The sequence below is a fragment of the Podarcis raffonei genome, chromosome 6 (genome assembly GCF_027172205.1).
Source record: "Podarcis raffonei isolate rPodRaf1 chromosome 6, rPodRaf1.pri, whole genome shotgun sequence".
In the NCBI taxonomy this organism is placed as follows: domain Eukaryota; kingdom Metazoa; phylum Chordata; class Lepidosauria; order Squamata; family Lacertidae; genus Podarcis; species Podarcis raffonei.
The window spans coordinates 3,831,287-3,858,669 of record NC_070607.1 but is presented as its reverse complement, the minus strand read 5'-3'; the positions used below and the strand labels follow the sequence as shown (position 1 = coordinate 3,858,669).

Sequence of the window (27,383 nt, the reverse complement as noted above, 5' to 3'; positions counted from 1 at the left end):
GGTTATAACAGATCAAACTACATAAAACTATCAAATAACATCTACACCATTGTATAATGCCTCATTTAAAGTATTCACTCCCTGAGTTCAGGTCAGCACTGACACTGGGTGTATTTTCCATCAGGTTGAGACTCTCGTCTTTTGTCCAGCCTTTGAGGAACAGCTGTAGTGACCTATATTTTGGGATGTTATCCAACAAATATAGGTACAGTGAAATTCCCACAACTTGTGCACAATGCTACTGCGCTGATCAGATTTGGCTATGTAGTAGCCAAATCATGACATTGGGAAGTAAAGTCAGTTCAGAGTTAGGGATTCTTATATTGCTTTGAATGCGCAAATAATTCCCCCACATGTGATAGGGGAATCAATGGGGGGGGAATCAACCACCATTTTGACCGAGCATTATGTACCTTCCTGCAGTGAAGTATGGCTAACCATCCTTAGCTTCAAGAAGAGGAAAAACTTATACAAAAGGAGAGAAAATTCAAACATAGTAATTACAGCAAGCTATCAGAATAAAAGCAAATAGCCAGCTCCCACTAAAGCACTATAGCATGAAATTGCTGCAGAAAAACAGTAAATGCAACACCTGTTTCTAAGTTACTTTTCTTTGAAAGAACTGCATTCAGACTGTACAGGTCTCTCCATAAACTACTCTTCCAATGAAAATTAAATGTAAGACAAATTTCCCAGCAGCAGGTAAGCAATAGGCAGTCAAGTTGACCCCGGTGCTGTAGTAAGAATAATAAGACTCCCTTAGCCTAGAGTCACAACTGTCTGTCTGCCGGGCACAGACTTTCTGCTGTGATTTTTAAGGCAGACATATTGGAGTGAAATGTGATCAATGAGCACCTTCCCAGCCCCCCTCCAAAACAGGCCCCTTCAGATTTAAAAAAACACCCTGCAGGTCTAATCTAGCACTGGTGTAACTACACTGAAGAAAAAAGTTTATGCTGCAGGAGGAATTTGGCCCATGAAGTCTGGATTTACCACCCAGAGACTGCAAATCAATACCAAAATGGAAAGTTGCCCAGTTGCAAATAAAGACACTTTACCACATTATTCTGTGTGCCGGTGGGGGGTGGAATGACTTTTAACAAGCAATATCTGTGCGTCCTGAACACAAACGTAAATAAACCTAAGATTGTGCAGTGTAGTTTAATGATATTTAATGCACTGGCTGCCGCTGCAGGAGCCCCTCAATCAAACTAGTGCTGTGTTTCTGGGGAATATTACATGGTCTGAGATAATGGCACATTCCTGCCTGGAACAAACAATCACAAGTCACATTTTCATCGCTTCATTATTTTCTTTCATCAGTGATGATTAATATATGCAGAATAGAACCTTACCTACCTGGGTTGTGGGGAGGAAGAAGTGGAGTTTTTTCCTCACAGTTGATGATTCCATTAAACTATTGGCCCCCTAAGACTACAAAGTGCCAAGCCCTTTCATAAGGTGCTTGCAGGCCTAAGGAAACTGTCAGAAACCAATAGGGCCGAATCACAGGTTCCTTGAAACAAATAACATTAAGTGGTAATATAGGAAACAGCTCTCAGGACAGAGAGATTGTTTTAATTCCAGATACTTTCTCTTTGTAAACTCCTTTGAGGGTTGTTGTTGTTTTTTAAGTCGAGCAGTATATAAATGTTATGAAACAAATAATACTTTCCCATGACACCATAAGAATTTTTATGATGATTACTAATTATCATTACACTGAATATTTGTTGCTGGCCTGTCCATTGTCTCTGTCTCGAGTGACAATGGATTGTGCCTCCTTAATATTACGAATATTAATATGAAGTGTAAGTAGCAATAATTGATGATAACAATAAAAAAGTAACATGGGGTTCTGGGAAAGTATTATTTATTTATTTTGATTGAGTGCTAAAGAATGGTTTTCCATGGGGGAAAGTGGTGGGACAAGATGGAGAAGCCCTTTGTGAGAAATAGACCTTAGATTTCTGCAGCAAGGAAGCCACATTTGGGACTCATTTCAGCATCTGGCATCCTAGGGCAGTTGGCAGGATCACCCCCTGACCCATGCCTTGCCCCCTCTCAAAAAAGTTTCAGCCTGGCAGAACATGGGCAGCTGGGTCTAACATGTCCTAGAATGCTCTCATCATCACATCCCAAGGGGTCATTCCTGGAAATTAAAATGGCAGTTCCCAGCCACCCAGTCAACTTCCAAGGGTCCAACAACAGATTCAGCCCACCAGAAGGCACCCTGCCTAGAGCCCTCTCAAACCGGGAGCCACCCTTCCTACACTTTACTTCCTTTTTTTTTTAATAAATTTTTTATTGATTTTCCAACATAAATTAAGACACATTACAACTCACAATACATAGACAAACAAACATATAAACACGTATAATTTCATAACCTCTTTTTCTTAAGCCCAATTTCAACGACTTCCCCATGCCTCCCTTTTCTGCATCCCTGTTTTAAACTTTTTCAGCAACCCCTAATCTCAATTACTTGTAATTCACTTTCTTTAATCCCTTTTCTCTTACCCAATCATTTACCGCTGCAAATCTGTTTTACCTTACCCATGACATTTTAGCACTCATTAATTTTACAACAGTTCTTAAGGTAAAGTTTGAATTTCTTCCAGTCTTCTTCCACCGTCTCTTTTCCTTGGTCACGGATTCTGCCCGTCATCTCAGCCAGTCCCATATAGTCAATCACCTTCGTCTGCCACTCTTCCAGCGTGGGTAGTTCTTGTGTCCCTACACTTTCCTTCCTGTCAACACACAACCCACCCAAGTCCCTAGCTCTCCTGTAAACATTCACCTGAGGTGGCAGATGTTTTGAAGAGCAACAGCTTTGCCTCCTTAAGAGCATGCTTGCTCAGACGTCTTGGGCAATCATTCGGACAGCCTTGACTTTTAAGTGGCTCCTGGGTCCTGCACATCCTATTCATCATTCTCTGTGGCTCCTGGTTCTTCAGACTCAGATCTCTAAGCATCTCTGTGGTCTCAATGAAAGAGGGTCCTTCAACTTCCTGTGCATTAGAGCATTTTGCAGCGGGACCAAAGTAGGGATCCTTATTTTTGTTCCAGTACAATACTGCTAAGTTCTTCATCATATTCTACTCTGTGGAGCTATTTCAGTGAGCAAGGAAGGGGAAATGTGTGTCTGCTGCACCTGCCACCTCAAACAGCTGCAGCTTACTCCAGCGGTAAGTTCAGATACAAGGTACATAATCGTGGTCTGTACAGATGCACCAAAGCGAACTGGAGTAAATTATTGCTCATTGCACCAGCAGTGCTGCTTTAGACACTTCAGAGCACCAGACCAATACCACTGAGTTACTGCTGGAGAACATCAAACTACTGATGTTTGAGAGAGTAAGTGTGAATGCAATTAACTTTACAGGGTTGAATTGTTCTTTTAAGCAGACTGTTTCATTATCAAGGTTACTTATTAGTTTAGCTCTTTTCAGAAGCCATGCCTTCGAAACCTAAGTGCTGCCGACGGAGCAGAACTAAAGTGGGGGGAGTGAAACCTCCAAGCAATCTGGCAAGACGATCACCTTAATCTAGTGCTATTCAGAAATCTCTCCTCTAATTTATTGAAAGCTTTCTTCACCTGTTCCTTTTTTTCTGCCTCATTTTCATATAATATCAGGGGGTGTAGAGTTGAACTCGCTTTATCACTGAGATGCAACTGTGGGTGTTCATTTTCCCATTAAACCATTCTCCTACGCTCTGTAACCTCCCCAGCTGGCTGCACTTGCTGATCAGAAAAGGCCCCATAGGAAGAGATATCTCATGACGTCTTCCTCTAGGCTGTAATTGAAGCATTGGAGGCCAGGGAGGGTGGCTGCCTCCCCTGCCCCTTATTTTGTTGTTAAGGGAAGTCTTTCCTGTTAAAAAAAAAATGTCTGTTTGTGCAGTGATATGTTTTTTAAAGTTTTTTTAAAAAACTTCACTTAAGACACACATACACAAGTGAGTAATTCATAGAATCACAGAATTACAGAATTGTAGAGTTGGAAAAGAACCTGAGGGTCATCTAGTCCAACTCCCTGCGATGCAGGAATCTCAGTTAAAGCATCCATCCTCCCTTTGCCCTCAGAGATGTCATCATATGGGCAAAGCTGATTAGCTGCATGGCGCTGTGACATCAGTGTGTGGCCTATGTGTTCCCTGAGAACATATCATGCAATCCTATATTTTCTGCTCAGAAGGAGATCTCATTTAATTCATGGGGCTTACGCCTAGGAAAGTGAGGATAACATTGTTTTCTTAAGACTGTAAAACACTTTGCAAGTGCTTAGAGGTAAACTAGTTGTCAGCAATAATAGTTGTAACTGTTGCCCTTCACTTTTCCTAATTGTGGATTATAACTGAATTGAAAATTGATGGGTTTTGTTCATTTTTGCTTGGTTCTTCCCAATCAACCTTCCCCCCCCTTCTCTCTCTCTCTCACACACACACACACACATACACACACACTTAATCTTATGCTTGCAGTGTGGTGTAGTGGTTAAGAGCGGTAGTCTCGTAATCTGGGGAACCGGGTTCGCGTCTCCGCTCCTCCACATGCAGCTCCTGGGTGACCTTGGGCCAGTCACACTTCTTTGAAGTCTCTCAGCCCCACTCACCTCACAGAGTGTTTGTAGTGGGGGAGGAAGGGAAAGGAGATTGTGAGCCGCTTTGAGACTCCTTAAAGGGAGTGAAAGGCGGGATATCAAATCCAAACTCTTCTTCTTCTTCTTCTTCTTCCATGCATAGATGTTTCCACTGTCTGTGCAAAGGATTTCGGCCTCAAATCTATCATATTCTCTTAGGATCTACTCCCAACACTGGTCTCATAAATTCCCCTCATGTGCTTTGTTTCAGGTTCCACTAGAACCCTGCCTTCCAACGCTGGGACAGAAGATTCTTGCCCTTCCTAAGAAAATGGGGGCTGATGGTGAACATGCAGTTCTAAGGAACATTCTAGTCAGTCTCAACTTAATGCTGCTAGGGTCCATCTTCAGACCTTTCGAGTGCCGCCTGGAAGTGATGACAGAGAGAGTCAAAAGACAGGTGACTGACGCCGAAGGGGGCTTTACCAACTACACGGCACCTATCAAAGACCAGCCCATGGTCTTCAGCCATATATACAACATAAATGTGCCTCTGGACAGCCTCTGCGCAACATCCCTAGAGGCTTCCTCTGACCCAGAGGTGAGTTCAGAAGATGACCGGATGACGGAATACACCGAACAGACCTCAGACAGTGAGAGCCAGGTCACCTTCACCCACAGGATAAACCTCCCCAAACAGACTTGCAAGTGTACAGCCTCCTCCCGGGACATACAAGAGCTGCTGAGCAGGATTGAGATGCTGGAGAGGGAGGTGTCCATGCTTCGTGACCAGTGCAACTCCAATTGCTGTCAAGAAAATGCAGCCACAGGTAGTAACTGATGCCACGGGGTCTTGATGAAAGCTAAGAAATTTCAAATAAAGAAAGAATGAATTTATGAGTCATTTGCTTAGTGTTTCTCAAACTTGGGTCCCCAGCTGTTGTTGGACTACAACTCCCATCATCCCACCAGGGGTGATGAGAGTTGTAGTCCAACAACAGCTGGAGTCCCAAGCACTGCTGGGGTAGGCAGAATTCTGCATTGTGCTTTCAGATTTCCAGGAAGGCCCTCAAGCTTTGCAGACCTGGAATTTGCTCTGGGAGAGCCAGTGTGGTGTAGTGGTTAAGAGCGGTAGACTCCTAATCTGGTGAACCGGGTTCGTGTCTCCGCTCCTCCACATGCAGCTGCTGGGTGACCTTGGGCTAGTCACACTTCTTTGAAGTCTCTCAGCCCCACTCACCTCACAGAGTGTTTGTTGTGGGGGAGGAAGGGAAAGGAGAATGTTAGCCGCTTTGAGAGTCCTTAAAGGGAGTGAAAGGCGGGATATCAAATCCAAACTCTTCTTCTTCTTCTTCTTCTTCTAGTTTTAATCCTAACTCGCAACATTAGATTTACTTTCATTTTTTAAAAACCACAGGTGTCTATCTTTCTCTCCTTCTCTCCCTTTTTCTACACCTCTCTCTCTTTCCCCACCACCCTAAACAAAACACAACAAGTATGTACCCCAAGCCACCCAGTTAAAGGTATGCCTAGTGACATGTCATGGACAAAATAAATTAATTAATCATATGGAAAGGTCGAAATTGGGGGACCCTCCTTATCCATTTGGGCAGGATGTGTGTCCAATTGGCAGGTTGCTGTGCTTCCCCGTTCAGGTATATATCACACCTTGCTGGCTTTGGGAGGTCAGTCCCAAGATCAGCTTTCAGCCACTGGGTATTTAGCTGATTTAGGGGGAAGATACCTGAATGCGCTTAGGCATGACTCTTAGGTGGGGGGTTCCCAGAGTGTGGTCCATGGACCAACTGTGGTCCACAAGCTTCATTCATACGGCCTACAGCATGGCTGTGAATTTGTAGTTGAAGTCGGGAGATAGCACATCTATTGCATTAACTATTCATATTGATTTTTTGAATTGGTTTTTATTGCTTCTTCTATTTCTTGCATTGGATTTTATTGTATTATGATTTGAATTCTATGGAATTCATATTGTAATGCAATGCAATGTATAAGAAATAAAAAAGCAATAAAAATACAATTAAAATGATAGAGCACCTGGCATAGCACATTATGATTGCTATAATCAGCCAAAAAAATAATAATCATTAAGTGGTCCATCAAGACCCTCAGCAGTTTTCAAGTGATCTGGGGCGGAGCAGTTTGGGGACCACTGTGCTAGGCCACCAAACACACTAGTGAAATGACTAACTAGAAGCTAAAACTTGTTGATAGTGGTGAGACAGAAGCAGAGGGACAATTCTGGCTATTGAGCTGTCCAGGGGGTGCTGAAGAATGAAAATGCATGCATGAGATTGTCTTATCTGGGAGGCTTGAAAGCATCCTCCTCCATGCACAATGCTTCAGACATGATGGAGAAGTTGAGGGACCAGTTAACCTGAACGCTTTGTGCTTTCTCCCTGCATATATCCATCACAATTGAAACAGAGCTTTTACATCTCTCCTAGATGAGAAATGTCCAAGGTGAGCCCATGTTGGGAGCTCATTTCCCTGCTAAGGGAGATGCTAAAGTTCTGTTCTGAATGAGATGGAGAAGCGCAGAAGCAGAAATCAGTGGTCTACACATCCAGGACTGAGTGTGAGAATCTCTACACATTCATCTGCCAAACAGAAGTTTACATATTTATTATATCATTTATCAACCTTGTAACCAAACCTCTGTTCAAAGAACTCAGGATGGCATGCATGAGGCGTTGTCCTATGTTGCCTGCATAACTTCCATGCGAGGTGGGTTAGGCAGTGAAATAATGACTTGCCCAGCTAGCTTCATGGCTGAATGAATATTTTGAGTTGAGTGAAAATCCACCCCCTCCCCAAGTAACAAAAACACTCGGAAGCATTGAATATGAGGAGGACTACGACAAAAGTTGATGGGGTGTCAAAATTCTTCAAAAGATTCATTGGGGGCCACAATATCAGTGGTAGCATTTCATTTAATCCTCACCACATCTATTGCCCAGTTAAAAAAAACACACAACTTTTCTGGCAGCCCAGATTGCATGCACCAATTTGAGCTGAGAGTTCTCAAGCAATGATTTTGAGCTCAGCCTTAGTCTGAACCCAAGCTTAGCTTGGCATGCGCACAGGGCTTCCTGAGTGTTGGTGCGTTAGGGAGGTCCGGGAGATAAAGGTTCAGGGAAAGGTTCAAACTGTTGAGAAACACTACCTTAGAGAGACTTCGACATCTTGAGGAAGTCTCTCCCTTGTTGTCAGACAGCCAATCAAAACCAGAATGTAGAGACTTAATGTTAATAAAAACATTTTTAAAAACCCAGAGTGTAGAAGCAGTAAAGCTCAGCAAGACATATTGCTTTATCTTGAGCAGCCTAAAATAAAACTGTGAGGCAACAGTTTGCAAAAACCTTCTTGTAGCTGAAAGCAGTATGGTTTCTACTGAGCCTGCTTTCTACTGAGTGGGGGTGACTTCAACTGATGCCACCCTTTGCCACCCTACATTTGTCGCACTGCTTCCCTTTGTCTCACTAGCTGTAAATTACATTATTCCATTCATTTTAATTCATAAGAAACAGAATGGGAGGTGGGGGAGTGGTAATCAATCATGTATCACTTGCAGACTGAAAGCAAGAACAGCAGCAAATACAGATTGTATTCACTTGATTGATCCCCATTCCAGACATGGCCAAATAAGCCAAAAGTGGCCATTTGCACGCCTGTTTCTGTTTTCATTGGTCTTCTTCAATATCTCTGGTGGCTTCAAGCCTGTTTTGGGCAAGGATTGGCTGCACAATTTAGTTCCTCACTACCTGTGGGTGTGGTTTGTGGGAGTGAGGCCAAATTGTGGGCCTTGTGGACCCAATTGGTGCTCAGGCCAGGCCAAAATGCACCTGAAATATATCAAAGAATACAATGCTTTCTATCTTCTGAAGCTGCAATCCTGCATCCAATTGCATATGCATAAGTCCCTTAGCATACACATGGCCGTTAGCAACTGTAAAAAAACCAACATAAATAAATCAGACGTGTGTGCATGCACACACAGTTAAAACACCTGGGAGAGTATCTTTAGCAGTCAGGAACCATCAACAAAAACATTTATAATGAAAGCACTGGTTTTCATCTGAATAACAAAGCACAAAGCTTTGTGGAGCTCACTAGTATACCTTCAGGTTTAGTCTTCCAAAAGACACGGTTCAGTTGGTCATCTCTAGAAGTCTGTTCTTCAAAACTAAAGAAACAGCAGGCTATTGTAATAAGGTGGTTTTCAAAGGGGTTTGTTGGTATAATGAATCTCAGTCCCAAAAGAGAGAAGCAGAGTACAGAAAATGCTTTACACCTGAGGGAATATTGTAAAAGAGAGAGGCGTTTTTGAAAGAGTTTCTGCCTGCCTCCTTGACCTACCATCACATTGTGTACACATCCAGCAGGGAGAGCCAGTGAAAAAATACTAAAATTGATCCTTGCTTCCAAATATGTGGGCTTTCCTAGACCTGGCAGCCTCATTTGCAAACATCACCATTGCGGATCAGCCCCCAAATTGCAGGGGAGAAGGGAACCCATTTCCCTGCAAACACTACAGCATTTGCTGCTGCATGTTTTGTAAAAGGGCAATGTAGGAGACTAAAACATAGGACGAAAACCACTTGGCAAATAGGAGCACTCATCTCAAAATGGCTACTAGCCCAGGTTTCATTTCTCTCCCCCAAAATTCTTTCTCTCTATGCAGCACCTCACAAAAGACTTTGATTCCTGCTGACACCACAGACAGAGCCAAAATTTGACACCTGAAGCAGGCACATCACTCTGCAAACACACAAACTACTACACACACAACAATGGCTCCTCACGCCACCTCACTTAATCCTTTTCACAGCAAGCAGGCCCCACATTCGGCAAGTTAATGAATTCTGCTGTCTTGCCCAAGCACAGCATTGCCTTTAAGAAGGACCTTTAAGAAGGACCATCACAAGAGCTGCCAGGCCTCCGCACCTGACCGGCTTTCAGGGAAAATCTTAGCATAAAGGGACCCTGCAGGTTGTCTTTTGCTCAGCTTAATAAAAGCTCTTGCTGTTACTTCATTCGCATATGCATTGTGCCAAGCTCCTGCGGATGCAGGTTCTGTTTCCTGGCTGCAGCAGGGAGAGCACTAGGCCACCATCACGGCTTGCCTCCCAGGCTCCTCCGCCTGGGTCTCAAAGTCTGAGGCTCCAGAGACCTAGCAACATTAAATTCATCAACTTAGTGTTGTTTTTGTTTGAATGTTTGAATCCAGGCTGCTGGGAGCGAGTCACCAGAGGCAAAGTGACTGACCTGCCCTTTGCCTAATATTGAGGCTGAACTTGAGAGATGCACAAACAGGGTCTGCTAGTAACTTCACCCTCCTTGAGTCTCCTGTTTAAATTCTGGGCAGTGTGCAAAGGAACCAGAAAACTCCATTTCGCCACAGAGATCTGGAGGATAATAAAGTCTGAGATAATTAAGGGAAAAGATGCCCAAGAGTTGCACTTCCCAGATCAAATCAGAGCCCTTTGCAAGACAGCTCAACTGACATGTCAGCTAATTAAAATTTCAGCTGCAAACCCTGAGCAGCTAGATCAGATCATAACTTAATCGGATTCACACCCCAAAGGAGCAGGTTCACAGTTTGGGGGTGCTTTGGATCCAACTCTGTCACTTGAGTGGCTAGAAGTGCCTTCAGGGGTGGAGCCTGGTAATATGCTGCCCTGTGCAAAGCCATTTGATGCCCTCCCTGCAGCCCTCACGTCTCCCTTGGGGAAGGAGGTGCCAGGCTCTGGCAGGGTCCTAGAGCCCTCATGCCGCCTCCTCAAAGCCAGGCAAGTGCTTACTGGGCACTCTTCTTGGCTGTCTGCACCACTCTCACTGCCCTAAATCTGCCTCTGGTGCCTTTTGCCACCTGCAGCTGGTTCAACAGCTACAGCCATTCCTGGACTGGGAAGCACATTAGTTCATGTGCTGTTTGCTTCCAAACTGGATTACTCAATGTGCGACTTCCCTCACACTTGATCTGCAGTTCGTGCGGAGCAGCCCAATTGCCAACAGGAGTGAGGCCTTTTCAACATTTAACATATGTGCTCAGAGGTCCGCACTGATTTGCTACCAGGCCAGGTTCAAGATTTTCCTATTAGCATGGTAAAGGGTAAAGGGACACCTAACCATTAGGTCCAGTCATGGCTGACTCTGGGGTTGCGGCGCTCGTCTCGCTTTATTGGCCGAGGGAGCAGGTGTACAGCTTCCGGGTCATGTGGCCAGCAGGACTAAGCCGCTTCTGGCAAACCAGAGCAGCGCATGGAAATGCCGTTTACCTTCCCGCCAGAGTGGTACCTATTTATCTACTTGCACTTTGACGTGCTTTCGAACTGCTAGGTGGGCAGGAGCTGGGACCGAGCAAGGGGAGCTCACCCCGTCACGGGGTTTCAAACCGCTGACCTTCTGATTGGCAAGTCCTAGGCTCTGTGGTTTAACCCACAGCGCCACCCGCGTCCCTACTCCTATTAGCATAGGAAGCCCTTAACCACTTGGGGCCAGTTGACTTGCGAGATCGCCTTATCCCACACGGGCCCACTTAACTGCTCCAATCGGTGGAATTGGCATGACTACACAGTGGTGTAGCAGGTGCTACCACTGCCCGGGGCATATGCACATTGGGGCACGCCCAGGCAGGGGTGGGCATGGAGGGGGCCTGCTATGGCTACACCAGCCTAGCCTAGCCCAGTCCTAGCTGCCAAAGCAGCTCCTTCAAATCAGTCCAATTGGAGGGGCGCCCTCAAACACACACCCTGGCAGCCCTGCACAGCTTTGCAAGGCTAGCACTAGACTGTCGGATCCCAGCCTCGTGAAACGGCACTGGGGGGGGGCACTCGCACACCGGAACCCAGCCAAGGAGAGGGGCAGCAATGCTGCCGCAGCCTCTCCTCTGCTTCCACCCCCAGGTCACGCCCTCTTAAGCAGAGGCTTGACAACCATATGTCAGGAGTGCTCTGATGGTGTTTCCTGCTTGGCAGGGGGTTGGACTCAATGGCCCTTGTGGTCTCTTCCAACTCTATGATTCTATGATTCTTCCTCCCTCCTTGGTGGGTGGGGGTGGGGTAACCGTGGTGCCGTCCCCCTTCCCGCCTTCACTGTACCCTTTTCAGCACCTGCTGAAAACATCATTGTTTAGACAAGTCTACCCAGATGTTCTAAGGTCATTTTAATCTGTTTTAGTATTTTAACTTTTGTATGTTTTAAAATAGGGTTGTAATTGTTCTTTATTTTCTTGTTTTCTCCTTTTGCAAACCACTTTGAGGGGTTTTTTGGGGGGGTTATAATCAAGTGGTGTACAGATGTTATGAAATAAATAATAAGTAGATAAGTAACTTCTTGCAAGATCTTGGCTCTGTTTGAAGCCAATGAAGAAGAAAACCATAGCGCCTGAAATGTTAAGGGTAGTCAAAGGAGATCAGATTCCATGAGGAGATCCCTTCTGCTTTATTTTTAGTTCAAAGTGACTGCGTCAGAGGGGAGTGGATCAATTTGGGGAAGCTATGTTTGGGAGAGAGGGACACGGGTGGTGCTGCGGGTTAAACCACAGAGCCTAGGACTTGCTGATCAGAAGGTCAGCAGTTCGAATCCCCGCAACGGGGTGAGCTCCCGTTGTTCAGTCCCTGCTCCTGCCAACCTAGCAATTCAAAAGCACATCAAAGTGCAAGTAGATAAATAGGTACCGCTCCAGCGGGAAGGTAAATGGTGTTTCCATGTGCTGTTCTGGTTCGCCAGAAGTGGCTTAGTTATGCTGGCCACATGACCCGGAAGCTGTACGCCGGCTCCCTCGGCCAATAAAGCGAGATGAGTCCCGCAACCCCAGAGTCGGTCACGACTGGACCTAATGGTCAGGGGTCCCTTTACCTTTACTATGTTTGGGACAGGGAGCGCTTAACGCTCTCCCTGCCTATCTGAATGCCTCTCTGCCTTCTCCACCTATCTGAATGACACAGCTCACCCACCACGGCCCTCCCAGGAGAAAACGCACAAGTACCCCTGGTCTTCTCCCACAGAACAAATAGCTTTTTAATTTTTATCAGGCTTTTTAATCCTCTGCTGTTTGCTTTTATGCTGCTTTGTATTTGTTTTATGTCTACTGGCTGCTTTTATGCCACTCTTTTGACTTGTGTTGCCTTAATATTTTGTTTTAATTTGCTTTTATTGTAATTTTAGATGCTTCAAAAGCTGCCCTGGAAGCTCCCTGTGGGGTAGGGTATAAATCTCTAAAAACAAGGAAGCGCAGAGAAAGGAGGAGAAGGCCTCTCCTCTGGCGGCACCACTTTCCCAGTCGCACCCAAAGGGGCTTCCAGAACAGCTGTCAACTTTTATTTTTTAAAGTGTGCATAGATCATAGAATCATAGAATCAAAGAGTTGGAAGAGACCACAAGGGCCATCGAGTCCAACCCCCTGCCAAGCAGGAAACACCATCAGAGCACTCCTGACATATGGTTGTCAAGCCTCTGCTTAAAGACCTCCAAAGAAGGAGACTCCACCACACTCCTTGGCAGCAAATTCCACTGTCGAACAGCTCTTACTGTCAGGAAGTTCTTCCTAATGTTTAGGTGGAATCTTCTTTCTTGTAGTTTGGATCCATTGCTCCGTGTCCGCTTCTCTGGTCCTGTGTCCTAAAGGGATGCTGTAAAGACTTTGAATTTTGATTGCTATGCACCTTTATGAAAATAAGTGTAAATATTAATATTGTCAGGCAGGCTTGGGCTTCAGTTTCATCATGGGTCAAGCAGCAGTGGCTACTTCAGGAGAAAGCAGGCCCAATTTCCCACAGAATTTTCAAACACTGGTAGGTACAAAAACCCTTGAGGCAAACAGCTTGAAAGGGCTTTTAGAAGCATTGTCAAAAGGGGCTATCCATTATCATTATCATCATCATTGCCTATAATAGCGAGCTTAGCTCACTGAGTGCCTACTGTTTTTGAGGGGAGATAAGGCCAGACAAAAAGGCAGAGGTTTTTCTACATTATCAGGGGACTCCTTAGGTACACAGTTGTATCCAAGCATGATATTCAACTAAGATTTACTCCGAGTAGACCCACTGTAATATGCATGACTAAGTTAGCTACCGTACATTAATTTAAATGGCTCTGTGTAAAATATAGTCGAATGCCAACCCCTTTAAATTACTGTTTATTCATTTATTTTTAATCTCAAATACAGTAGTCTAGTAAGGATCTGCATGCTTCCAGGACTTACAGACTGTTGGGGGTGGTTGAGCCTATAAAGACAGGGAAATCTTTAAAAAACTAAACTCCCCACATGGTACAGCAGCATATTCCTGCATTGCAGAGAGTTTGGACCAGGTGGTCTTCAGGGCACTGGCGGAGGAAGGGGGTGCGGTAGGTGCGGGCCGCCCCGGGTGTCATCCCTGAGGGGGGTGACATCGCCGCAGCGCCCCCTAGGAAGCTCACTGCTCACTGCAAGCAGCTAGCCCCCCCCGGCAGCTAGCTCCGCCCCCAGGTGCGCAGTGTGTGCACCGTTCCAGGTGCCAGAGCAGCTAGTTCCGCCTCTGCCTTGCAACTCTACAATTCTATGATCCTATGGTTCCATTGCCTGGAGATGGAATTTTGAGGTGCCTTTGCTTGGGAGAATCATGATAAGAAGCCCACTCCAGCCTCATCACATTTGTTAAAATCCTGGATTACTCCATGTTCACTTCTGCCTGTGGTGGGGGAGAGAGAGAGAGAGACTTAATCTGCAATCCTATACACATCTTCCCAGGAGTAAGCCTCATTTAGCGCAATTGGATTTACATCTCAGAAGACCTGTATAGAATTGCACCCAAAATCTGAACCCTCTAGCTCTACATAGCATGGTAGAGGCCTCTTCTGAAATCCCCTCCTCCTGAGATGACGCCTGAGCAGCACTGCAAGGCTCCTCTCACAGGACAGGGATACGCTGCAACATTTTGTTGATCTCCCACTAGTTCGCTTAATTCTGAATTTGAGCATCCCTGGTACTATCTGTGTGAAATGGGGCGCACAAAAATAAGGTAGTGGCTTATACACATGCCAGGCACTCATGGTCCCTAGTCTGGAACAAGTATCATAGTATTAAAAACAATTAACCCAGACACACACACACACACACAACCAGTTCAGTTTTGTGTCCAGTTCTAGGCACCACAGTTCAAGAAGGACACTGACAAACTGGAACGTGTCCAGAGGAGGGCAACCAAAATGGTCAAAGGCCTGGAAACGATGCCTTATGAGGAACGGCTAAGGGAGCTGGGCGTGTTTAGCCTGGAGAAGAGGAGGTTAAGGGGTGATATGATAGCCATGTTCAAATATATAAAAGGATGTCACATAGAGGAGGGAGAAAGGTTGTTTTCTGCTGCTCCAGAGAAGCGGACACGGAGCAATGGATCCAAACTGCAGGAAAGAAGATTCCACCTAAACATTAGGAAGAACTTCCTGACAGTAAGAGCTGTTCGACAGTGGAATTTGCTGCCAAGGAGTGTGGTGGAGTCTCCTTCTTTGGAGGTCTTTAAGCAGAGGATTGACAACCATAGGTCAGGAGTGCTCTGATGGTGTTTCCTGCTTGGCAGGGGGTTGGACTCTATGATTCTATGATTCTATAACCCAGTCCAATAAGGACCTGTGAGCTTTCAAGACCTAGGAGATAATGGCTAATTGAAACAAGGAATCTTAAGAGTGAAAGTTGAGGCGGAGAAAGAAGAAATTGATGTAACGGTAACAGTAATACCTTGGAGATGGGAGTTGTGTGTGAGGCTCATGCCATAAACTTCTCGTCCCTGTTTTCCCTCTAGGGTGCTTGCACACGGCGGCTTATTGGGAACCTGGCGCTGCTTATAGATGCAAGTTTTGCCCAACATGCACACATCATTCTCATCAAAATGCCACCCCCTTGTATAATAATTTCTCATTTCATCCGGATTTACAGTTTCTGTGGAAAATCCAATAAGTAATAAAGTACCTGCGGAAACAGTAAATCCAGATTAAAATGTGGGGTGGGGAGAATATGGGGTGGCATTTTGATGAGGATGACATTGTATGGATGCTGTGGAAAAAACTGGATGCGTGAGACTAAAATAACCTGCCATGTGGAAGCCTCCTCCATACCATTTTGAAAGTCAGCCTCCTGCCCTGTTTGGTCTTAGGCTTATAAAGAAAGATGAGAAGGGGTAGCCATTCCTTTCCTTCATTCAGAGACACCTGTGGTGCTGGGAACAGTTCTTCATGGCATTTTCAGTGGGGTAGAAGGCCAAGGGGGAAGCGGCAGTGGAGACCAAGGGGTCAAACCTGAAATGGATTTTGGCATTTTTATATATTTTTTTAAAGATATTTATTAAGGTTTTATAAGATAGACAAAAATGTCAAAACAAAAAATAAAAAAAATACAGAAAAGAAAAAGCACAAAAGGTACAAAAATACAAAAAATGATTAAAAACCAATTAATTTTCCCAAATTTTAGAATTCTCATTATCTTGTTTCTCTGACCTCCTCACACCTCCCTTTCTTGTATTCCCATTCACACAATTAATTCAGCAAATCCTTACCCTCTTTCTTTAAATTTAGCTCCACATCTCAACATATTTATAACTTTATATTATCATCCATTATCAATTCATTTTTACATATTCTTATTAACCTTGTTACTAAGTCCACTTAAGTCCAATCCAACATCATTTTAACATTAATTTTACAATATTTCTGCAAATAGTCTTTGAATTTTTTCCAATCTTCTTCCACCAACTCTTCTCCCAGGCCTCGGATTCTGCCAGTCATTTCCGCTAATTCCATATAGTCCATCACTTTCATCTGCCATTCTTCCAGAGTGGGTAAATCTTGTGTCTTCCAATACCTTGCGATGAGTATTCTTGCTGCTGTTGTAGCATACATAAAGAAAGTTCTATCCTTCTTTGGCACCAGTTGGCCGACTATGCCCAGGAGAAAGGCCTCTGGTTTCTTTAGGAAGGTATATTTAAATACCTTTTTCATTTCATTATATATCATTTCCCAGAAGACCTTTATCCTTGGGCACGTCCACCAAAGGTGAAAGAATGTACCCTCATTTTCCTTGCATTTCCAACATTTATTATCGGGCAAATGGTAGATCTTTGCTAGCTTGACTGGTGTCATGTACCACCTGTATATCATTTTCATAATATTCTCTCTTAAGGCATTACATGCCGTAAATTTCATACCAGTGGTCCACAACTGCTCCCAGTCCGCAAACATAATGTTGTGTCCAACATCCTGTGCCCATTTAATCATAGCAGATTTAACCGTTTCATCTTGAGTATTCCATTTCAACAGCAAGTTGTACATTCTTGAAAGTGTCTTTGTTTTAGGATCTAACAATTCTGTTTCCAATTTCGATTTTTCCACTTGGAAGCCGATTTTTTTATCCAGATTATAGGCTTCCCTTATTTGATAATAATGTAACCAGCCTCGCACTTTATCTTTTAGTTTCTCAAAACTCTGCAATTTCAATTTGTCTCCTTCCTGTTCCAAAATTTCCCAATATTTTGGCTGGATTTTGGCATTTGTTCCACCTTTACCTGTAGACGTGTAACAGCCCTTGATCCCACCCCTCATATATCACCAATCCTATTTTTTTTCGAAGGCTGGTGATTCCTCTTTTTAATTAATAATAATAATAATAATAATATTGGTGTGCTCTGTGCACTAACTTACCTTTTACACACACATATCCAGGTATTAAATGTTGCCAAATGCACAAATTTAAACAACCTGATCGTAACATAACCAGAATTTTGATTGTGAAATCAGAGATTCTACTAAAAATCTTTTGAAAAAAAGTATTAAAAGAGATGGGCCAGTGCATACATTCAGACTGAGCAAGCTATTTCACTTTAAGCAGGTATCTCAGAAAGGTAAGAGCCTTCAGAAATATTTAACAGTACAGAGGCTCCAGCTGTGTTCCTTTGCAGTGAGAACAAGGCTGGGGCAAGAACACAAGAGTGCCCCTCTTTTCACCTGTGAAATGTTGGGATGTTTACGAACCCATATTGAATCATTTTGAATATGGTCAACAAACCTACCTTTCCTCTTATTCCAAACTATATTTGACATGTGCATGTCACATTCTGCAAAAATACTGTTTTTTCCTCTTTTATCCAACCTAAATTCATTCTGTGTGTCTTACCTATAATTCATTTTTCTATTGATTGCATCTCTTCTGTATTTAGGGTTGATCCAAAAAGGCACAGCAGGGACGCTTTTCATTACCCCTTTCAGCTCCCACAACACAGGGGTTTGTTTTAGCCATCTTTAAGCAGAGCCCCACAGACAGGGGCAAAACTGTTCACATTGGTTATCCTTAGCTGGCAGGTGTTCCTTAGTTTCCCAAGATGGGATAAGGATTGCAATTCTGAGCCCCGCCCCCAACCCTGGGAATATTGTTCTATTTATTAGATAAATTTTTAAAACCACCACCCCTTTGAAAAGGTAGAAAAAATGTGCACCACAAAAGAATCAGTCTAAATAATATTCATTGTTGTGAGTTGCCTTTAGCATAGTTATTATTCAGGGGAGAAATGGTTATAACCCATTCCAATTTCAATATTTGGATGTCCATCACACTCCCGGTGGCAACTAGATGCCCCTGTTAAAATATTTCCGAAGATCCCTGAGGCCTAGAATATTGCTGTTGCCAGGACTTCTTTTCAGCCAGAAATCATGGGAAATCAGTTCTGGCACCTCTCAGGTGGGCACCATTGCCATTATAAGAGAACAAGGGAGGCGTTCATGGTGAATTCCGGCACCTCTTTTTCTAGAAAAATAGCACTGGCTGCTGCAGCATTTAAGGTGCCAGGATAGGAGCAGGCGGCAAACATTACCTCATAGAACACAATGGAGCATGCTCATGAAAGCATCTCCAGTACAACAGATCTCCAGAACACCTGATGTCCATTCTAAGGACTTGGGCATTCTGAGGAACTGCATTTCCCATCGTCCGTGTGAGAGCCCTTAAGATATTTGAAGACGACTATCATATCTCTTCTTAGTCTCCTCTTTTTCAGGTTAAACCACACCCAGCTCCCTCAACCGTTCCTCATCTGACTTGGCTCCAGGTGTGGTCTGAGCAAGGCACAATAGAGCGGTAGTGTTGCTTCCCTTGATCAGGACACTATACTTCTGTTGGTGTAGCCTAGAATAGCATTAGCGTTTTTTGCTGCTGCATCACACTGTTGAGTTGGGTTAAGCTTGTGGTCTAAGCCCCGTAGATCCTCTTCACATGCAGTACTGCCAGTCCAGGTGTCCCCCACCTCATATTTGTGCAGCAGACTACGCCTGCCTAAGATAAAGCACACAAAGTGTGCTAAGTACTATTATTAATGGCAATGCTTTTCTCCACCCTTCCAGGGCAGCTAGATTACATCCCCCACTGCAGCGGCCATGGCAACTTCAGCCTGGAATCCTGTGGTTGTGTCTGCAATGAAGGCTGGGCTGGGAAGAACTGCTCCGAGCCCCTCTGCCCCATGGGCTGCTCAAGCCGGGGCGTGTGCGTTGATGGGCAGTGCATCTGCGACAGTGACTATAGCGGAGAGGATTGCTCAGAGGCCCGCTGCCCCACCGACTGCAGCTCCCGAGGGCTCTGTGTGGATGGAGAATGCATCTGCGAAGAGGGCTTTGCTGGGGAAGACTGCAGTGAGCTCAGGTGCCCTGAGGACTGCTCAGGAAAGGGGAGATGTGCCAACGGGACTTGCATCTGCCAGGAGGGCTACGTGGGGGAAGACTGCGGGCAGCTGAGATGCCTCAACGCCTGCAGCGGGCGCGGATTCTGCCAGGAGGGCCTGTGCTCTTGCGAGGAAGGCTACCAGGGGAGAGACTGCTCAGCAGGTAGGATGGCATGTCAGCCAGGCAGGCTGCGTGATGCCCTCTGTACAAGACACAGCCCATGTTTCCTAGTAATTGTTCCTGCTCAATCAGTGCACATATTTCTCCTTTTTATAGGTTTTGCAGATTCCTTCTTTTGTTTTGTTTTTTTGTTTTTTAATGTTGCTGCTATGCAGCTGTAGGCATGCTAGCGTCCTGGCTTCCCTTCCATCACCCATCCGATGCATTATCATATATTTACATAATAATGTCGAAGCTATTGTAACTATTTCACAGGTACAACCAGATCCATTGTGAAAAGCTGACATTCTATTAAATCGCCTTGACTTTGTTTAAAAAGGGAGATGTCACCGTAGCGAGTTTCCCCACATGCTATGATGAGAAAGGGATGGCTGCTATGAGAGAGCAGGGAAGGCTGTTGAGCACAGTTAGCATGGCAGAAAGGGAAGAGGCTTCGGCAATGCCTTGTGGCAGAGGGGCTTCAGCAGCGATCTTTGGGGTAAGAAGTCAGGTGTTGCCACGAGAACTCAAGACTGAAATCTTGAGACAACAGCAGTGAAGACTCATCTATTGGGCTTTATAGGGCACTGCCCTACCATGCCCAGTCTGCCCTGAACCTGCCCCCACATGCCCACCTCCTTGCAGTAAGGGAGGCACTGCCAGGCACCTCCTCTTCCTCCTCGGTCTCAGTGTTGCCTTTCTAGAATTCAGCAGGCAGCAGAATGGGGACAAAACCAGAAATAGTTGGCTCCACCTATGTTTGGTTTATTGACTCTGGCTCCACCTACTGTTGGCTGGCCAACCTTCCACCCAATGTACACCATCCTCCACTGGACAACACTGGTGGTGTATGGGGCTGTTCAAATAATTTCCTCAGGAGCCCTGACCTCAGAAACAGATACTGGAAGGAAAGTCGTCAAAAGCTCCATGACTGGGGTCAGCTGGGATGCCATTTTCCTATTTTACCAAAGGCAACTCCAGTAAGGATCAAGAAGTAAGATTCCAAACTGTGATCTGACTAGCTGCTTTTCTGTTTAACTGTTGGCATCTGAAAAACCCATTTGCACACCTTAGAATGCTGTCTTGAGAATTCTACAGAAGACAGTTTACTGAGTTGCTCCCCTGGCTTTTGCTATGGTGAATGTGCCTGATCTACCGTGTCAGGACTACATCCTGGGCCTGCTTGGGAATTCTTGCCATTCTTTAGTGAAGCAACAATGTGCCCTTGTCTTTACTGTTTTAAAAGTATGTATCTAGAGGAGCGTCAGGGCTGCTATCGAAAGCATTTTTCCACTTGTGTCCACTCAAGGAGGCTATTTGAGCAATAAGATAAAAGCACCGCTTGGCATTTCTCACTTAAAACAACAAGCTTGAATCTGATGAGGGGTGCTCAGCAGCACAGTGCTGTCTCCTAACCCAAAGCGGTTTGATGTCTCTGCTAAATAAATTCTCCACCCCTGAGGGAATGCAGAAAATGAAGGCGGTGGCTAGAATCAAACACCCTTTCAATCTCCAACAGCTTATTTTCCAGGACTTTCTTCTAACTACTATTGCCCACCCTTTTTGCAAACTCTTTGGGCTGATCAATTCCATCACATGGAGTAGAATAAAGGCTGCTTCTCTTCCCTCCCCACTAGGTGTACTGTACACATGGGATGGCATGTCCAAAGTCACATAGGCTGGCACCAGACCCGCCTTGCCTCCTGCCCATAGACAGCATGATCAGGGAGAGCGAGCAAGCAAGCACCAGGTGGCGCACTAGATTGGCCCAAAGGTATGGTCCACACTGGTCCAGCATTAAAACTTAATTCCAGATGGAGCTTTTCAAAGAAATGAAACAAGAACGTGAGATCAAGAACAGGATCACAGCAGAGGCCCATCTTGTCCAGCATCCTGTTCTTATGGTGGTCAAACAATTGGCATTGTGTGCAGTCATGCCAGGTTAGTGTGCATGAGATTGCACACTGTCTGCCCTTTCTGAGTCCACGATAAAGTCCACAGTTCTTGTGGATCATTTGTGGTGAACGAGTAACACTGAGCTGATCCCTCCTCCGCAAAGGGAAGAAGAATATCGGAAGTAATGCCATCAGCAAACACAGTGGCATGGCCAAGGGTTTAGCAGCTAATGTGAAAGGAGTAATTTGCTCTTGCTAATTAAAAAAGCCGTGGTGTTCCAATGTTGACACTGACATTTTGATATTTGCTCTCCTGCACACGTGAGGTAGACTCAAGAAAGGCGCTTTCTCCTGCCTTATTATTTACAGCAGGCTGCACATGCAGAATCTTTAAATCCCAAATGCCCTCTGCTTATTAGAGCTAATCCTTGTTGTGCCAAAGGTTTTCTGGTGGAAGAGAGAGAACTCACGTATTTTTGCATTGCCCCCATAAATCCATTATTTTCATTCAAAGTCTCAGAAAGGCCACATCATAGTTTGACCTTTTTCCTGCGCTTTTCGCTAGTACATAAGCCTTCCCTACTCCCCTCTGCCCCCTTTTAGCAACGCTGCCTTCACCTTCTCTTTGAGATGCCCTGTTTAAGATTGCAAACCTTTCTGGGCAGCCGTGGGGGTTGCATATACACCACACGTTCAAAGCACATGCCTCCCCCTGCCCCCAAAGGGTAGTCTGTAAAAGAAAGTGTAGCCCTGTGAGGGAGGGAATTACAGTTCTGGGGATTCTCTGGGAGGTATTGTGTGCTTGAAATATGCCTTGAATGCATGGTGCATATGTGGCCTGTGTCATTTCTGGATTTTGTAACCAAACAAACCCCCATGTTGCAAAGAGAACGTCAGCAATGTCTAGGCAACACGATGACCATATACATACGCAATAGACAATCTTTATAAAATTCCTTCAAACCAAAACAAACACAAAATGAAATCTTTAGACTCAAAGTCTCTGAAAATCTTTAAATGAAGCGAGGTACCAGACTTTGTACGATGAGAGACAAGCTGTGAAGCTTTGTATATTCAGCAAATATGATGTCCAACACTGAACAGTGATTCCGGATATTGACTACTGTTTCGTAGAATTCTTCATCAGTGTGGTGGGAGGATATAGAATTGCTTCATAAACTGGAAATAAAATTTTACAGATGATGACCTGCATGCAAATATCACTTTACAAAAATTATAAACTGTAATACAAACAGTAATGAAAAAGAGTACATACCCCATCTTATTTCGAATGAATGTATGTAAATGAAAATATCAAATGCTGTGGAACAGTGCTCATGTAATAATGTAGTCACTGCTACTAACAATATTTTTTGAAAAACATATAAAACCAACTCCACGTGGTACTAATAACAAGGAGGTTTGAGCTAAAGGTACAGTGCAAAGTAACAATACAAATACCAGGAGATTTCTGGATTTTGGACACCTTCTGCCACAGCAGAAAAAGTGACTAGGTGAATAGGACAGTGACTTATGGCTCTCCATCCGTCTAATCTAGTTCCAAAACACTGAAATTTAATGCACAGACCTCTACAGAGTGCTTTCCGACTCTCCCTCAGTTTAGACTCTGGCATGCTCAAGGACTGGCCTCTTGTCATGGTGGTGCTGTGCCCTGTTTGTAAAGTGGGGAAGGCACCATCTCTGTGTATGAAAGAACATTGCAGTCTTCTAAACCTTCACACAGGTTTCATCCACACTTCCACTTCTCCTGCCGCTTTCCCCTGGGGAAACCCACTCTGTACCGTTGAATCAGAGCAAATGTCAGTGGGGGTTTCTGTGGGCTGATGTTTGCACTGATTCAGCAGGGAAGAGTGGGTTTTCAGGGGAAAGTAGCAGGGCAAATGGAAAACCAGTCGGACCCCTCCATTCTAGGCACAGGACAAGAGGACGCATCCCTAGTTAGGTATTACAGAGCTATAATTACCTGTTGGATTGATGCTAAAAATCACAATCTGGTTAAAACGGGACAGTTGGAAGCTATATTTATGTTGATCAGTTATTTAGGATAATGTTTTGGATTTACTGTATATCTATTTTTGCAACCCTAACCATGTCTTCTCTTAAGCTAAACCTATTTAGTCCAATGGGCTCCATAGAGTTAGGATTGCAGCCTTAATCTCCTCACTATCAAACAGCTGATTTACATAAATGCACCTTAAGTGTTGAAACTATGAACATGCAACCCTCACTCCTGCTTCAGGATGAGGGACCTGCTGGTGCACCCAGCCCATAATTCAGTTCAGTTACTGGGGAGAGGGTTGTTTAACTGAAAAGAACCACCTCTTTTCAGTTGCTGTGATTGGGAACTGAAGAGCAACAAGAGGAGACATTGTGCAATACTTTCCCTCCTTGCTGCTTGGCCCACCAAATTCCTTCCCAGATCTTTTCCCTATGAGGAGAAAGGCAGCTGGGGGTGATTTTCAGAGGAGAAACAGCAGGAAGAGGAAGGGTAAAGCAACTCCTGCCACCCCAGTTATTTGCTTCAAACTGGTAGTCTCCCATACCTGTTCTTTGGGGGGGTACATTTGCTGGAGAGGAAGGTGTGGTTGTAGCTGCTGGTTGAGGAGATCTGAGTTTGTTACATCATGATGCATGAAATGGTCCATGCAACCCGAACTTATACAACTTTAGTTGGAAATCACTTGCATTGAATTCCATAGGCACTTTGTAAATGTGTTTCAGATAACTGCCTTAGTTCACAGGCTGAGTGGGGAGCACATCTCAAAGACACGTAGCTCCTTGCAGAGATTTGTGGGTCACCTTACCTCTTACGGTCAATATATCGGCTCTTCCTCCAGTTGCTCCACCTGAGAACCTGCGAGTGGCTGCAGTTGGCGACAGGTCCATCGACCTAGAATGGGATGGGCCAATGGCCGTGACTGAATATGTGATCTCCTACCAGCCAGCAATTCCTGGGGGTCTTCAGCTCCAGCAGCGGGTGCCTGGGGACTGGAGCAGTGTCACCATCAAGGAGCTGGAGCCAGGCTTGACATACAACGTCACCATCTATGCTGTCATCAGTGGTGTGCTCAGCGCCCCAGCCGGGGTCAAGGTGGCCACCCGTAAGTATTGCATGGTTTTTTGGCACCGAACATGCCATTTAAAATGGAGAAGGAACTGCCTGAATGTTGCCGCCTCTTCATGGAGGGAGATGTTCTCCTGGTTGATTTAGAAGAGAGAAGAGCAATCCTAAGAGCACTCTTAGGTGAAGGTGGGGAACCTGTGGCTCTCTAGATGTTCTTAGAATCACAACTCCTATCTGCTCCAGCTAGTATGGTCAGGGGTCATAGGAACTGTAGTCCAGCAACATGTGCAGAGTCACTCTATGCAGTTTTGCTCAGTGGGCTTCAAAGATAAATAATAGGTTCTTGTGGTTCAGATAGTATGATTTTGGAAGACTCCACTCAGGATCAACCTATCTAGGAATGTAAAAAGAAAAAGGAAAGGAAAGCAAAACAACTTACAAGTTTTACTTTCTCCTTGCATTTTGCATGGGGTGTTCCCCCTTCATTCTCTTCACCCCATGGATCTGGGTTCAGAAGTAAAGTCTGTGTGCGGTGGACAAGTTTTGTGAAATCACTCAAGTATACACAGCCTAGCAGAGATTCCAGGCAAGCAGTGAGCTGCATTGCTCCAACAAAGAGGAGTTTATTGCTAGACAGTTGACATCCTCAGAAAGAGGAGCTGAGAGATACAAGCTATAGGTTCAATCATGCATATTTATACCTTTGCATTGCTCCATACAGCACCAGTCAAAGTTTGCACTTCTCAAGTTTTTGTGTGCTCATCCTGATGCTGCATTCTTCCTTAAATGTCATCTCTAAGAGCAGACACTCATTTTAGTAGAATTGGCAAAATAATTTTAATCTTCATTACATTACAGTTTGTTTAGGCTGTTAGGTGTACTGAGAAAAGAATTTTAAAAGTTGATTAGATCAGAGCCTGATAGGAGCTGGAAGAAACCCCATGGTCCTGTTAGGGGCTCTCGATATTCTTCCATTTCATATTCCCCAGACCTACCTGGAAGGCTAGAAATTGAGACCTTCTGCCTGCAATTCACATGCTCTACCACTGAACCACATTTCCATCGTAGCTGATTTTCCCACTCATCGTGGTTTTGATCATGGAAAGTAGAGATTTGGGTTACATGTTGACAATTAAAACTGGGTTACGGTGCAGCTAACCCAACCTCTCCCCCCCACCCTTTCTTCACCGCTATGTTCCAGAACTCTCCACTCCACAAGGGCTGCAGTTCAAAACAATCACAGAGACCACCGTCGAGATGCAATGGGAGCCCTTCTCCTTCTTGTTTGATGGCTGGGAGATCAGCTTTATCCCCAAGGTAACTGTATCATTTAGAGTGGTCCTTCTTCTAAGAACACATTCTCACCATCCAACTAGAGCCCAGGAGAGTCAGACTATTGTGTTTCAGCTGGGTTACTTGATTGTCAGAGGGTTCTTTTTTGTGGGGAGGGAGCGAGGGGCAGGAGGGAGGCTGAATTGGTTGATGCCAGTGTCCCTTCAGATCCACCAGAGGACAGCAAGCAGCAGGAGGACACAGCAGTGTTAAAAGCTAGCTGTCATCTGTTTGTGGCACGATGTGGTCCAGATGCCATTGGCTTCATATATGGTGGCACTTTGGTGGGTTCCTGGTTCTCCTTTCCTGCCAGGGGCAAATTACATTGGTCATCTCCATCTCTAAGGGTCTAATACTGTGAGGGCCAATGTGGAGGCTGCATTACTAGCACAAATAGGGAGTGCCTGGATTACTCCGCTTCCCCACTCATAATACATTTCTAAAGGAAGGGCATGTAGATCTCAATAGTTAGGACTGTTTGATGCCATTACATTTCTTCCATGATAGTTGAATAGGGAGTGATCAGTTTTTAAGGTAAACATGTTACATCCCAGGAGAGGGGAATCTTTTTGGCCTGATGGGCCAGATCTAATCTCCCCCACCCCCACAGGCCACCTTTTGTCAAGTGAGTGGGTCCCCCACCTGTCAATCATCTGGTGTCATAATGATGGCATGTGGGTTGTCCTGCACACCTGTCAAAGTTGGCCCATGGGGATGCAGGGTGGGGTTATTGTCCAACCACATCAGCTGATATACCTGGGGAATTCAGTCCTGCTTTCTGCAGAGTTTGGGCACCCCAGGAGGTTCCTAGCAGGAACTCACCAGGGTACCTGAGCCTGTGTGTTCACCTGCTGGAATTCCACTGCAAGTAGCAGAGTGCAATGCTGGGTTGCTGCAGGAAAGAGCATTCCTGTTCCTCCATCCACAAGGCAGGACCCTACACATGAGTAACACATGAACAGGACCCTTAAGGGTGTGTTTATTGAAAAGGATCCTTAGAAATTCATAATTTCTGTGCCTGTATAATGCATTGTGGCAAGCCTTGTTTTGTTTGTAATAAGGTGTCGAAGTCCCAATATATATGCCCTCCACACTGACTGCTATTTGCAAAAAGTCTCAGAGACGCATTGACATGAGTATGGCATGATAGGTAATTTGGCCCTGAAAATTAAGATTTCCTATTTAACAAAGCGAGTATCTAAAGAAGAAATTAATCGAAGGTTGGGATATGCTGGGGTTTATTGGACTTCAGAACACATGTGTAAACAAAGCAATCTTCCCATATGAAGGGAATCATATTAAAATTTGATTCGCTAATACCACCATTTCTTCCAAACTTCAAGCCAGCTTGTTTAATCTCCCCAGGACAATGAAGGGGGTGTGATTGCACAGCTCCCTAGCAGCGTGACAACGTTTAATCAGACAGGCCTGAAACCAGGTGAGGAGTACACAGTCAATGTGGTTGCCCTCAAGGAACAAGCCCGGAGTCCGCCAGCCTCGGCCAGTGTCTCAACCCGTGAGTAGCCCACTGTGCAGTTCTGTGCCAGTTTGAGGGTTAACAGCAATTTTTCTTCCAGGTAGGATTGAAGATGGTACTGAGACTTATATGCAATTACACCTAAATGGAACCCA

The 27,383-nt window shown here is 44.9% G+C and overlaps 1 protein-coding gene across 2 annotated transcripts in view; it reads left to right on the top strand.

Annotated features, from left to right (window-relative positions):
• Nucleotides 1–27,383, top strand: part of TNR (tenascin R) — a 376,963-nt gene that overhangs the window by 295,913 nt on the left and 53,667 nt on the right. For both annotated transcript variants that reach the window (XM_053391240.1, XM_053391239.1), the window contains 5 exons: nucleotides 4,855–5,413; nucleotides 18,966–19,442; nucleotides 24,193–24,456; nucleotides 25,621–25,736; nucleotides 27,117–27,267. In XM_053391240.1, the coding sequence (XP_053247215.1) occupies nucleotides 4,915–5,413; nucleotides 18,966–19,442; nucleotides 24,193–24,456; nucleotides 25,621–25,736; nucleotides 27,117–27,267 (1,507 nt within the window). In that variant the 5' untranslated portion in view covers nucleotides 4,855–4,914. The remainder of the gene's footprint in view (nucleotides 1–4,854; nucleotides 5,414–18,965; nucleotides 19,443–24,192; nucleotides 24,457–25,620; nucleotides 25,737–27,116; nucleotides 27,268–27,383) is intronic.